Raw genomic sequence first — 14,913 nt, forward strand, 5'->3', positions numbered from 1 at the left:
ATGTATGTATGTGAGCAGATATCTAAGATTTGCAAAAAGATAAGTTTTTAAAAATAGGAAATATCTCCATTGAAAAGTTCTTTTTACAAGTGCACCTGAAAAAAAAATCTGTTGTAAAAGTTGTGCTGAAAAAAATCTGTTGTAAAAGCTGCCCGTAAAGCCAACCCACCGAGGGTAATGGTGGGAACAGGATCTCTCAGATCCGTGGTGGCAACCCGAAACCCGACGCAAAGATCCACCACCACCACACGCGCGCGTGCCTATAAAACCGGCGCCCGGGCAGCGCAGGCTCCCGGCAGCAAAAGCAGCGGCCAGCGTCGTGCGCCGATCCAGCCGACGAGCCCCGCCCCCCGCGCCGCCGCCCAACCCCTCTCGACCGCTCTGCCTCTGCGAGCTCTCGATCGAGTCGAGCCCCCTCGCTCGTCGCCGCGCCACCACCACCACCACCACCCGTGCCTCGGGCCTGTAGCCTCTCCACCCTGATCCGCCGGCGCAGAGCAGTAGACTCGTGCGTGCGCAATGGCCACCATCCTGCCGGAGGTCGCGTCGGACGGCAAGGCCCTGATGGACGCCTGGGACTACAAGGGCCGCCTGGCCAGCCGCGCCACCACCGGCGGATGGGGCTGCGCCGCCATGATCCTAGGTACTCTAATTTACCTGCCATTTCGCTTCCAGGGACACGGCACATGATCTGTGCCGTGCCCATTCTCTGTCCGTGCCGTCCATATATGCATGTGTGGAACTGACTTGGGCTCGTTCTCGTGATCGAAGGAGCCGAGCTGTTCGAGCGGATGACGACGCTGGGCATCGCGGTGAACCTGGTGCCGTACATGACCGGCACGATGCACCTCGGCAATGCCGCCGCCGCCAACACGGTCACCAACTTCATCGGCACCTCCTTCATGCTCTGCCTCCTCGGCGGCTTCGTGGCCGACAGCTACCTCGGCCGCTACCTCACCATCGCCATCTTCACCGCCGTCCAGGCCACAGGCGTGATGATCCTGACCATCTCGACGGCGGCGCCGGAGCTGCGGCCGCCGCCGTGCTCGGACGCCAAGGGCGCGAGCCCCGACTGCGTGCGGGCCAACGGGACGCAGCTCGGGGTGCTGTACCTGGGCCTGTACCTGACGGCGCTGGGCACGGGCGGGCTCAAGTCGAGCGTGTCCGGGTTCGGGTCGGACCAGTTCGACGAGGCGCACGACGGCGAGCGCGGCAAGATGCTGCGCTTCTTCAACTGGTTCTACTTCTTCGTCAGCATCGGCGCGCTGCTGGCCGTCACGGTGCTGGTGTACGTGCAGGACAACGTCGGCCGCCGCTGGGGCTACGGCATCTGCGCCGCCGGCATCCTCGTCGGGCTCGCCGTCTTCCTGGCGGGCACCAGGAGGTACCGCTTCAAGAAGCTGGTGGGGAGCCCGCTCACCCAGGTCGCCGCCGTCACGGTCGCCGCCTGGAACAAGCGCGCGCTGCCGGTGCCGTCCGACCCGGACATGCTCTACGACGTCGACGACGCGGCCGCCGCCGGCGCCGACGTCAAGGGGAAGCAGAAGCTGCCCCACAGCAAGGAGTGCCGGTAAGAATCACCGACGAGCAATCTTCCATTATTACTACATATAGCTAGTTTTGCATCTCGAAAGGATTTATTTAATTTACTTGCTACTAGCAGTATACTAATTAGTCAGGTAGAGTAACTGATAAAATTAACAGTATTTAACTGATAAAATTAACAGTATCAACGACTTAATTGACCATGCTAGCTTGACCAGGAACAAAACAGTAAACCTGAACTGTTTCGACGAGTTATAGGAGATTCATGATTGATGAATCATTCTATCCTGCTCCTGCTTGTCTGGGCGCATGTGTGTCACTCGTGCATACGCTACACAAGACACACACATGTATCCATCCATCCATCCATCCATCCATCAGATATATAGCAGCTAGGATCGACGACAGGTTGCAGTGCAAATTGCGAAATGAATATTTGGGGACGAGCTCATCATTGGTGGGGCCCATGCAGCCCGCCAATAATTCTGAAGTTTTCAACCCCCTGTCTGCAGTCCGCAGGAGCTCATCATCTATCTCCGTGCTCACTCTTTCAGTAGCCTCGCATGCAAACATACAGATGCATACTACAGGACATAGTTAATAAGTTGCTTTCAAGCGGGGAAAATACGTTTCCCGATCAAGGGAAACGGCAATTGTGCTGTGCCTAGGGCAGAAACAATTGTGCAAGCTGATACAAGGAGCTAGGCCACATGCACGCACGTGTGCTTGTCACAAGATCACTGCTGCTGATGTAGTACAGCAATGGAGGGCCTGTGTGTACAGGCAGCAGGACCTGACAAAATTAGCCAGCATTTGGCACGGGCACGCACGTACACACGGTACACAGAGAGGCGCGTGTCCAGCGACCGATGGGTGGAGCCAGGAGTCCAGAGTGAGACGTTGCAGATCGATACAGCCCGTCGCCAGTCGCCATGGGGCGGGGCGGTCTGAAATCCTGGCACACATCCACCACTTGCCCGTACCGTCCACGGTACACGTGACTGACACCTCTGTCTCGTACCGTCGTCGTGTCGTGCTCGCACCGGATCTTTACCTGTGGGGTCCGGGCGCGAAAAAAAATTGATGAACACTACTGTATCTCTCGGTGTACGGTGAAAAATCGTAGAGGATAGATAGATAGACAAGTAGCTGCTGCTTGAACAACTTAGCTAGAATCGGAAATGTATAGGTTACTTGTGCTTCTGGAGAACAAGGAACGACGACACCGGTCACTGCCTGCTGAGCCACAGATAATAAGCTAGCTACCTTTTCTATTAGAAACCCAGATAGCTAGCGTCACTCCATGCATCACCAAATATAATTTCCACAGTTGAGATTAGGCAGACGCAGCACAGAGCGGGTGACCACAGCAGCAACGAGCTCACGTTTTCACCAAAACTTTGCAACTGATTAATTAATTAGCTGCACCCTGGCCTCAGGATAGCGATTTATGCAGCTGGGGGAGTCGATTACTGGCCGGGCGAGGTCAGGTAACGTGGGTGCATGCACCCTGCAGTACTTGAGGGTGCTGCTTCAGCGGCCGATCGGCCACTCCAGAGCTCGTTGTTTAGTCCCCCAACAAATGCCTTTGTCCTCTGGAAAACCTCCAGGAAGGCTGAGGTGTGAGGTAGCCAGCCGCCCAGCCGGCCCTCCTGCGCTCTGAAACCTTTTCTTTTGAAACGGACGCTCTGAAGCTTTGCCCACGGGTCGCGGAGCGTACTGCTCCCCATTTGCTCGATCACATGGCCGGCGCAAAGTTCGAGGCCCCACGAACCGCAAATAAGGTCATGTGCACGGGCTCGATCGCGAGGCGCGCAGCGCTGATGGGTCGATCGAATCGACCAGCTTCCGTGGATGTGACGCACAGGCGGGACGTGCAAAGTTCCTTGCTCGTCCTCTCTCTCCTATCAGATCGATGGACTGTAGTTTGTGGTCACCAGGCATCAGATCAGTAACTAAAATGACGCTGAAAATGATGTTCCTCTCCACAGGAGTAGGCTAGCACTGTAATTGATGACACTAGTACAATACTGTAACACCGATGATGACTTTCTGCAAATTAAACCGGATGAAAATAATGGTGCTGATGCAGGTTCCTCGACCACGCGGCGATCGTCGACGGCGAGTCCCCGGCGGCGGCGAGCATGTGGACGCTGTGCACGCGGACGGACGTGGAGGAGGTGAAGCAGGTGGTGCGGATGCTGCCCATCTGGGCCACCACCATCATGTTCTGGACCATCCACGCCCAGATGACCACCTTCTCGGTGGCGCAGGCCGAGCTCATGGACCGCAGCATCGGCGGCTCTGGCTTCCTCATCCCCGCGGGCTCCCTCACCGTCTTCCTCATCGGCTCCATCCTCCTCACCGTGCCCGTCTACGACCGCCTCGTCGCGCCCGTGGTCAAGCGCCTCACGGGCAACCCGCACGGCCTCAGCCCGCTCCAGCGGGTCTTCGTCGGCCTCTTCCTCTCCATCGCCGGCATGGCCGCGGCCGCGCTCGTCGAGCGCCACCGCCAGAGCACCTCCAGGCACGGCGCCACGATCACCGTGTTCCTGCTCATGCCGCAGTTCGTGCTCGTCGGCGCCGGCGAGGCGTTCACGTACATGGGCCAGCTCGCCTTCTTCCTGCGCGAGTGCCCCAAGGGCATGAAGACCATGAGCACGGGGCTCTTCCTCAGCACCTGCGCGCTCGGCTTCTTCTTCAGCACGCTGCTCGTCACCATAGTCGATAAGGTCACGGGCCACGGCGGCGCTCACGGGGGATGGCTCGCGGACAACCTCAACAACGGCAGGCTCGATTACTTCTACTGGCTGCTCGCCGTGATCAGCGCCATCAACATCGTCCTCTTCACGGTCGCTGCCAGGGGATACGTCTACGTGGAGAAGCGCCTGGCCGACGCCGGCATCGAGCTCGCCGACGAGGAAGCCATTGCCGTCGGCCATTGATCATCGATGCTGCCACAACCGTGCGGTGCGTGCATGTGCAGGCATGAATGCGCGCGCGCATCCTTCTTTTCTTCTTGTATGGTTTGATGACTTTTTTTTGGGTCCGTCTATTGCTAACTTGAGTGATTTGGCACAGTCCAACACTCAAGTGTTTTGGCCGTTTGAATCACCCAAAAAAATCAAAGAAAAAACCGAGTGAAACATAGGACCTCCTCACTTGAATTTCATAACCATTAGATCTGAGATCAACGGCAGCCATATAATTTCAGAAAATAACTGAACAAAATAAATAAAACACAAAAACTAAATAATTTCAGAAATACAAATAACAAAAAAATGAATATATTTTTATGTAATCCCCAACATATGACAAATTAAAAATTTCAAAATTCACCTAAATGAAAGGTTGGAAAAAAAACTTCTACGGATAACAGAATCTTGAAAAAATATTGATGCCCTGCGTAATCCAAACACAGGTACCACATATAATAATTAGAGAAGATATTACGCCGAAAATGAACTTAAATGATAGTGGTTTAAAGACTGTAATTTTTAATAAAATTAACTGTCATTAGAAGAACAAATTTCTGAATCGTAGAAGTAAAAAAGAATATAGCCCTGATTATATTTGAACCAGTATCCACAATCCAAGCTGGTGGCACTGGTAAAAAAAAGGGCTGTAGATACAACAACAAAAAAGGATAATGAAAGTTCACTAAAATAATGATTGTGGACATGTGGGGACAACAAATAAAAATTGAAAAGAAAAAGACATACTGTAATATCATATAATGAAGGTCTTAAAAAATAGAAAATGCTATAGTAGAAGCATGATTAGATCTGAGAAAAGTGCATAGCTGATAATTCAGATTACAAAAAAGATCATTGTTTCAGCGGCTAAAATTAAAAAGCACTAAAAATTTTGGAAGGGCAGTAGTCCCAGTTTTTTGTTCAGCTCCTTCTCAAATCATCTTGGACACTCTTGGATGCTGGTTGACATCATTGAGATAAGGCATGTAAGCAACGCTGGAAACAATATCATAAAAGATCTTGTCATCACCAACCTTGACATAGTGCCCTCGAAGTCTTTCAGCCTTGTCCTCGTCAGGGCACAAAATGAAACCAAAATTTCGTGAAGGATCAGCAGCAACACGATAATCTGGGACTTGCTTTGATCCGACAAGACACTGCAAAGCTCGGGCAGTCAGCATATGACGATCAGTTTGCTTGGTTTCCTTTGACCATGCCAAAACAAGACAGCTTTGGGGGCCCTCTTCAATTCCAAGATAAGTGAAGTTTTCACGGCTCATGAGAACAAACTCCCTTCTAAAAGTATCAGGCTTAAGTTCAGATAACTGAAAAAAAACAGAATCAGAACTCAGATATGTTTGTGTTATTAAACTACAAGACATTAAAATACTCAAAATTGATATTGGGGGGATTCTATAGAATTTCAGACTACCAAGCAGCGAATAAACAAAAACATAAATAAAACAAATTGATATTGACATGAAAATTTCAAGCCTAAAAAATCTGGATTGGTACAAATTCAGAAATAACATACACCTGTTAGTAATACAAAAATGGGCAAATACAAATATATCAGATTACTGAAATTGTGGGGCCAACACTGTGTCAAACACACATATGAAGAAAAAAATGGTATTTAATGTCTGATATCACCTCACATTTCAGTAGTTACACCATGTTTACATATAAATGACATTACAATAACCACTGGAAATCTGGCTAGCATGAACTGTAATTATAAAAAAAATTATAGTGAAGGGGAAGTAAGAAATATTACGGTGAAGGAAAATGAAAAAGGAGCAGGAAAAGAAATAAAAATTGTATCGAGCTCTTATTACAAACAAGAACCAATAATAAATTTTAAGAGTGTATCAACAATTTACAAAGCCATAAGTTATAAATTTAAAACCACTGAACACTTGTTGTACATTTTAGTATAAATATGTTCTCTTGATTATTATACAAGTCTAGCTAATCACATGTGTAGATCAGGGCTAAGTAGACAGAGAACAAAGTTATAGTAATATTTCTATAGTGCAAATGCAAATATAACAAAAGGGGTACAAATTATTCTATGTTGAGAAGAAACAAAAGGTTGTTTGGAACTCATTGCAGCCAACCAAAACTACAAATGACAAAATGTCAAGGTACTAGAAAAATGTTCTATGGTTCCAAAAGAACTAAATATAATCTGGTTTCCAAAATTTGCAAACACCAGACTAAACAGCCCTCAAAAATTAAAACACAAAGATGAAAAATTATTTGTAGAATACACAAACATGAAAATTTCGAAGCCTAAGAAATCTGGATTGGTAAAATTCAGAAATAACATACACATGTTAGTGATCCAAAAATGGGAAAATATAGATATATCAGATAATTTAATTTGGGGGGGCCAACCCTGTGTCAAACACACAGATGAAGAAAAAAATATAAAACTAGAAATAGTGGATAAGATCAATGAACTAGAAAAAAAGACATGATAGACTGCACTGTCATATACTAAAAATATGCAAAGGTGAACATCAGAAAAAAATGGAGGTCGGGGATTGGCTGCAAAATACCTTATTGACACACCCCATCGTAAAAACTGACCTGCTGATTTGATCACAAATACTTGGACTGAACAAAATCTGTCTTATTAACCAAAGCAAACAAATCAAGAGTTACAGGGAGTAAACATTGAAAATGACACCAGGTTAATCAGTGTAAAAAATATAAGTACGAGCACTAACTACTTGAAATGGGGGGGAGGGGGAATGCACAGCATAAACAGCGAAATACAAAGGTGAATGCAATTGAAAGATACAACAATAAAAGAAGAAGGGAGAGAAAAAAAAGGAGACCAATGGGGAGGAACAAAGAGCCATACCTCGAGGTTTCCTCCGGGAGTAGAGAGGCAGGAGAAAAAAATGAGATAGAGAACAATAAATAGGAGGTGGGTGGTAAAGAAGAGAAGTGAAGAGACGCCAAAGGTGAAGAGGCGGCACAAGAATCGAAGAGACAAACTCTACTCAGTGGGCTGTTTTTGCCTGTGGGCCGCACACTATAAAGACAAACACAGGCTAACTTTGAGGCCCATAAGAAACAAAGAAGAAAAAGAAAAAAAACACATCCAACAAAATTGGGCCAAAATGAATTAAAAAGAAGTGGGCCTGAAAAGTAACGACGAAGGAAAACAAATGAGCAAAAAACCTGATTGGGGTGAAAGTGTTTGGGAAAAAAAGCCCTCGAAAAGATACTGGGCCAAAAGAAAAACCATAAACCCAGACAACAAATGGAAAGAAAGGAGAACCGGGACTTACTTGGACACCACGATAGCTGTAGTCCTGGAGAGAAGGAAACGGAGGAAGAAGAGAAGCTTTTCTGTTGGGATCTAGCGGTGTGTCCTTCCTTGGGGAAGAGGAAGATGAATCAGGAATCACAGGAGCCGCCAGACCAAGGGGTCCTGAGCATGAAGACAACATGATCATCAATGGACGATAGAGCAATCTACAAGAAGACAGGAGCACATGTCAGGGGGGATCGCAGGTAAGTTTGCCAGATCTTGATCTCTTTGACAAGTAAATCACAACAAATGGGTGCAGGACTAGAAAAAGTATGAACATTGTAGCAATAATTAACATTCAGAACTAGAAAAACTGACTGCAGAAAAGAATTGATAGAATTGAGAAGTTAAATTTTTTTTAACAGGAAACACAATCAAACTCAGTTCTAACACAGGGTTCAGATTTTGACACCCAGATGCAGACAGGAGCATCAACACAGGCCCAGAATTTACAAATGTTGCAGGCAAACTCAAATCACCTATACTGATTCAGGAAATTTAGACAAAAAAATGAACGAAAATTATAATTCTAATTAGACTCTGAGAACTATTTATTATTGAACAGATTGAATTCTATCAAGAACAATATGGGGTGAAGCAGATTGAAAATTGTTCGTTATCAGAAGATGTGTTAAGGGTTGTAGGAGATATGAGTCTTGAAAATATGATTAGCTCCGAACAGGTAAAGTAAATAGCCAAAACTAGTACTAATTAAAGAATAAAAATTAAACAAATTATAAATAATTATAGTGATAATGATTTTGTGAATAGGGCTTCTACACAGGATTGCTGCTGGAACAAATCAGGAATTCTCAAGAAGAAGGAGCTAGTGCATAGGTAATAAAAAATAATAATAAATTCAATGCAATTCCTAAAGTTATAGTTGTAAAATAATTTGAAATGACAGCGAAACTAACAATGTCAAAATTATGCACGTGTGACTGTATGTATTAAATGCAGGCAATATCTTACACGGATCTGCTGACAGGGGGCTACAGCTACGAGGTATGAATGTTATACATACATTGTCAACATTACACAGGGAATATATGTACAGAGCTTGATTTTTAAAATGGAATTTGAATTTATATGCAGGAAACTGAAAACATTAACGTACAAGATCTTGGGATGAGCATGATAGACACAGGCAGATATGAGCATGGAACCAGAGTAATAGATGTATCAACAACAATATCACAGGTATTTGCTAGCTTTACAGATCTAAAAAAAATAATACTCAAGAATAAAAACATAAAAAAGAATAAAAACACAACAATTACTTATTTGTCATGCAGAGCGAATACATAGAAGGAGAAGATATTGGAGAAGCTGAAGTATACAATGATGATGGTGTATGCAATCAAGATATCTTTGAAAACATGCAATTAGAAGAGGTAATTTGAAAAAAAATCTTTTCAAAAATTAAACATATGTAATTAATTGCATTTGCAGATTTGAAATGAAAAAAAAATAACAGTAACACAATCTGAATATTTGCAGGTAACTAAGAAAGACAACATGAACACGTCGGATATGAATGGGGGCTCAGGCGAAAAAGGAAATGAAGAAGAAGTAAATGGAAGCCAGGAACTCACGGAGCAAGAGATAGAAGAATTCATTCGCAAAGAGTAGCAAGCAGCATCTGAAGGAAACAATGCAGATGTTGACAGCAAGTACACACCGCAGATTGGGATGGAATTTAAAGACAGGAATGCAACTCACCATTTTTTTCTCATTCTATGGATTCCTTGCGGGGTTTGAAGTTGTGGTTTCACATGTTGCTAGAACATCTGCTAAGAAGAAGAACAACAAAATTTATAAACAAGAAATGAAATGTCATAGATATGGGAAGCAAACAAAAAAAGAAGTGCAGACAGAGGTGGCAGATGAAACATTGCTATGTGAGGCAAGTAATGATGACAAAGCTAAACGGAAGACAAATGTGCAAATCAGAACTGACTGCAAGTGTGTGATGGTGGTGAAAGAAATATCTAGAATATGGAAAGTAATCAGGCTGGATTTAGAGCACAACCATGAGCTAAGTCCTAAAGACAGAAACCAATTATTCAGTGGGAAGAAGTATATGACTGACATGGAGAAAGGAATAATAAGGACTTTAAATGATAACAATATTCCAACAAGAAAAATGATAGCTATACTCTCATACCTAAGAGGAGGATTGACAGCTCTCCCATACAAAACAAAAGATGTACAGAATGTGCGAACAAAAATAAACAGAGAAGTGATAGGCAATGATATGACTCATGCAATGGAATATTTCAGGAAGAGGAAAATACAAGATCCAACATTCTACTTCAGATTTCAAGTGGTTAATGACATGAAAGTGAAAAATATTTTCTGGAGAGAAGGAATATCATTAAAATGGTATGCAGAATATGGGGATTGTGTTAGTTTTGACACAACTTATATGACTAATAGATGTAATCTTCCTTTTGCACCGTTTGTTGGAATAACTGGACATGCACATACATGTTTGCTTGGTTGTGCCTTTCTATCTGATGAGACAGCAGAAACATTCAAGTGGGTTTTTCAAACATTTGTTGAATCAATGGGAGGCAAGCATCCAAAATCAATCATAACTGATCAAGACAAAGCGATGAAGTCAGCGATAGAAAAGGTTTTTCCAAACTCAAAGCATAGAAATTGCCTTTTCCATATCAAGTCAAAGTGCTACAACAAAAATTTGAGATGCTTTGCAATCAATAAAGGACTGCCAGAGAAATTTGAGGATACAGTTAACTTCTCAGTTACAGAGGATGAATTTGAGATATTATGGCAGGAAATGATTGCAGAATACAAACTGGAGAATAACAAATATTTTAATAAGATGTGGGAAACAAGAAAACGGTTCATACCAGTGTACTTCAAGAATGATTTCTTCCCATTCATACAGAGTACTGGAAGAAGTGAAGGGACAAATGCTCGGTTCAAGGATAACATGGGACCTACATACAGCATAGTCAGTTTCCTGAGGGAATACCAAAGAATTATGGATACAATAAAGAATAAGGAGGAAATTGAGGACAATTTCAATAAGCAGAAATCACCAAAGGAGATGCTGTATGGATACACTATAGAACAGCAAGCTATGGATTTGTATAACAGGAATATATATATATATATATATATATATATATATATCAAATTTTCAATAAGCAGAAATCACCAAAGGAGATGCTGTATGGATACCAGCACGGCCGGCCATGCCGGCGACTGAGAGGAGGAGGCCGACGAAGACCCGCTGGAGCGGGCTGAGGCCGTGCGGGTTGCCCGTGAGGCGGCGCGCCACGGGCGCGACGAGGCGGTCGTAGACGGGCACGGTGAGGAAGATGGAGCCGATGAGGAACAGAGGAAGACGGTGAGGGAGCCCGCGGCGATGAGGAAGCCCGAGCCGCCGATGCCGCGGTCCATGAGCTCGGCCTGCGCCACCGAGGTGGTCATATGCGCGTGGATGGTCCAGAACATGATGGTGGTGGCCCAGATGGGCAGCATCCGCGCCACCTGCTTCACCTCCTCCACGTCCGTCCGCGTGCACAGCGTCCACTTGCTCGCCGCCGCCGGGGACTCGCCGTCGACGATTGCCGCGTGGTCAAGGAACCTGCGTATATATGCGTACGTTTTGTGGGTCAGAAACTAAATAATCCTGACACGAGTTATCGTGATGCAGTATAACTTTATTAGTAGCTAGGCGATTTACAATGGGTGTGCGTGTGCATCAGGCCGGTCATCGATTAGTCGATGGCGAATTGAACTGCACCTATAGATGGCCATGCGGCCCGCGGCCCAAAGGCCCGGCCCGAGCACGGCAAATTTGGCCCGGCCCAAGCACGGCCCGTGTCACAGGACGGTCCAAATAATACCGATCAAGTGCACTATTAACCATTTAACGTAATCCTCCGCTACTGCACTTCACCAGTACACTCAGACTGCCTGCTTTAACCAGGATCGATTACACAGGAACTCTCGCCAAAAGACGAGCACAGATGATTACCGGCAACAAAAACGTTTAAAGCCATTTACAAACCGAGTTTAAAACAGAAGCACCAATTTAAACTACAACAAGTGTTTACAAGTCAGTTTTACAATTCAAAACTCAGAGTTCAAACGCAGCGGAAAACAATTTAGAGTTGAAAACAAGCTTTAAAACAATACGATAGATAACGTCGACGACAGAAGACGAACTTCACATCTTGCCCACTGATGTGAGGCTCACCTGCCTTCACTTCACGGAGAAGACGGGACCCACTCGACCGTCCAACCTGGAGGAAGAGGCTGACCACTCCAGGACACACTAATTTCCTCGAAGACTTCCGGAATACAACCTGCTCAAAAGATATGGCAACAACAAGCCTGAGTATTCTAATACTCAGCAAGACTTACCCGACCATGGGTATACTTAGCCCATTAACTAGACATGAAAAGCTTTTTGGCTCTGGAGTTATTTTGCTGAAAAGCAGCTAGCACTGAATCCTTACTTTCAATATTTTAGCGCCAATTGAGTTGACCCCTATAACTTAGGTTTGCCTAGTACTCTAGAGCATACATGGTTGATCACATTATCTTTTCAGCTTACCACAACCAACATTCTCAGCTCAGACTCATTCCACTTCTTTACTACGATGTGACAGAGAGATCAAGGTTCTCATATCCGCGAGTCACGGCGAATCGATTCGATTTAACCTTGCAAGGTGGACCTAACCAACACGGCACGTATATGCCCCGTCGGGCTATACACACCAACCCTTCACATATGCACACCGAATAGGCGAACTGCCCTGCGACCCGGGACTGCTAGCCCCACCGATACCAACGAAGGGTCAGCCATGAGTTTGTATACTAGCTCCACTGGTGAAGACAGTATCAAGTCCGCCTACCGGGGCACATATGGTACTGAGCTTACCGGTTTCGACTACCTCCTACTCCCGGCATGCGGTTAGTACTGTTCAATCCTCGATCAGTAGTGCCAACAACGGTACGGTCCTCAATCGACACAGGCGGAGGCTTACTTTCCATAACTTCCATATCCATAACCAATGCATCTCCGCCCGGTCTCCATTTTTCCTTTCTTTTTCTCAAAGATTCATTCTCCAGCAACTTTCTCATAAGTAACCAAACCTATGTCTCGCGAGTGACAGGAATCACTCGTCTTTTACCGAATCCTAATTAAGCATTGCAGTACTAACGACCTGTATACTAGTAGAGGGACTGAGGAAACCTAGGGATCATGCATCTAAGGTTCCAATCAACTCCTAGAAACTTAAATGCACAATAATTATATAACGATTATTGAATACTGAAATTAAGGGTCATGCACCGGGGCTTGCCTTGCCAGTCAGCGGGGTTAGCGACTTCTGGATCTGGCTCGACGGCTGCTTCGGCGTGCGGTTCTCCTGCGGAAGGCTTCTGGACCGGCTCGGCAATCAGCTCGTATGCGACTTCGGTTTCCGCGTCTATACGATTAAAATATGCCATGCATGAAACTCATGAAATGATGCGACGCAATACAATAAACATACAAGAATGCAGGGATAAATCGATAACAACAACCCTAACTATGGTTCAAAAGGGATGGTTCAGCGCTGATATGAAGTCCTGGTCCAAAAGTCTTTTAGCCTGAAGTGTTTCCTTTAAAACAATTACTATAAAACTCGCTTAGAGCAGCATGGATTGAAACAGAAGCTTGCTTTGTTGAGGCTACACAAGCATGAAACAATAACTAACAACATTTGCTAACAGCATGGATCGAGAGCAGTCACTTTAACCCTGTAAAAGAAATTAAACAACAACAGATCCACGCACAAGCACATAGGCTATGCACCTAAAATTTTTACAGAGGACTACACAAATAAAGAGTAAACCACTGAGAATTTTTCATAATTTTTAGAGCAACAGAACAACTGGCATAAAATAAACTAGGTTAAACCCAAACTGAAATTTTAGCAGGGCAAAAGTGACATTTCACCTGCACAAGTATTTTTCTTCAAAAGATCTAGACTTAAGAAAACTAACAAAATTTGGTTTGCATTTTTCGCAATTTTCCTTGATTTTATACAAATTTTGCAAATCTCACTCAAATCAAATAAATAGAAAAACAAAACCCACCCCTACCCCCACTGACCCGCGGGCCCCACCCGCAGAGCAACAGAGGGAGCCCCTGCTCCTCTGCTCTGCCCCGGCGGTGCGCGGAGCGCGCGCACGGCGGCCGTTGGGGCCGGCCGGCCAGCTGGGCTGCGCGGCGGCTCGCGCGCAGGGGGGGCGTGCGCCTGCGGGCGAGCAGGGGCGCGCGCGGGGCAGCGCACAGGGGCGTGCGCGGGCTAGGGCGGCGGCGCACGTGGCAGAGCGGGGGCGGCGCGAAGCAGAGCGGTGGCCGCGCGGGGGCGCGCACGGCGACGCGGCGGTCCGGCCCGGCCGTGGCCGAGCGGCGGCGGAGGCGGGGCGCGCACGCGGCTAGGGGCCCAGGCCACCCCCGGGAGCAAGGTGGCGTCGGGCGAGGCCGTGCAGAGGTGGCCCGCGGCGGGCGCAGCGGCGCCATGGCGCTCGCGGCGGCGTTCCGCCGGCGGCGGCGCTAGATGGGGAGGGAAATGAGCTCGGGGAGGACGAGAAGGCCTCGGGAAAGCTCACCATGCGGCCGAATCGAACGAAGGGAGGCCGGGAAGGGGAGCTCGACGAGGCGGGCGGCGTTCCGGCGGAGAACAGGGGTGACCGGCCGGAGCGGGGTTTGATTCGGCCGAGGGATGGCCCAAACGGGCTCAGGGACGGGCGCCGAGGGTGCGGGGCGAGGCTGTGCAGCTCGGGGCACGAGGAATCGAAGCGGAGCGGCAAGGGTGGTCGGCACGACGGCCGGCGGCGGTCGCTGCTCGCTCGAGCTCGGGCTCGGCTTGACGAGGTCGCGAGGAAGGAGAAGAGATGAGGACGAGAAGGCTCCCAAGCTCGCGAGCGGATAAGGGCGACGCAGCGCGGATGGCGAGGATCGCCGGCGCGTGCGACGCGTGGAGTCGCCGGCGGTCGTTGCGGTATGGGCGCCGACACAGTGACGAATAGGGA

The 14,913-nt window shown here is 47.0% G+C and overlaps 1 protein-coding gene and 1 long non-coding RNA gene across 2 annotated transcripts; both read left to right on the forward strand.

Moving 5' to 3' along the window:
• Positions 1-285: 285 nt before the first annotated feature.
• LOC120651722 (protein NRT1/ PTR FAMILY 6.3-like) lies at positions 286-4,693 on the forward strand. The gene is made up of 3 exons (XM_039929322.1): positions 286-643; positions 772-1,570; positions 3,638-4,693. The coding sequence occupies exons 1-3, from the start codon at positions 520-522 to the stop codon at positions 4,488-4,490; spliced, it is 1,776 nt and encodes a 591-aa protein (XP_039785256.1). The 5' UTR covers positions 286-519; the 3' UTR covers positions 4,491-4,693.
• A 3,925-nt stretch (positions 4,694-8,618) lies between these two features.
• LOC120651723 lies at positions 8,619-9,257 on the forward strand. The gene is made up of 3 exons (XR_005666290.1): positions 8,619-8,685; positions 8,809-9,048; positions 9,144-9,257. It is a non-coding gene; the product is annotated as an uncharacterized LOC120651723 (long non-coding RNA).
• The last annotated feature ends 5,656 nt before the right edge of the window (positions 9,258-14,913 follow it).

Source organism: Panicum virgatum, chromosome 9K, assembly GCF_016808335.1.
Source record: "Panicum virgatum strain AP13 chromosome 9K, P.virgatum_v5, whole genome shotgun sequence".
Classification (NCBI taxonomy): Eukaryota; Viridiplantae; Streptophyta; class Magnoliopsida; order Poales; family Poaceae; genus Panicum; species Panicum virgatum.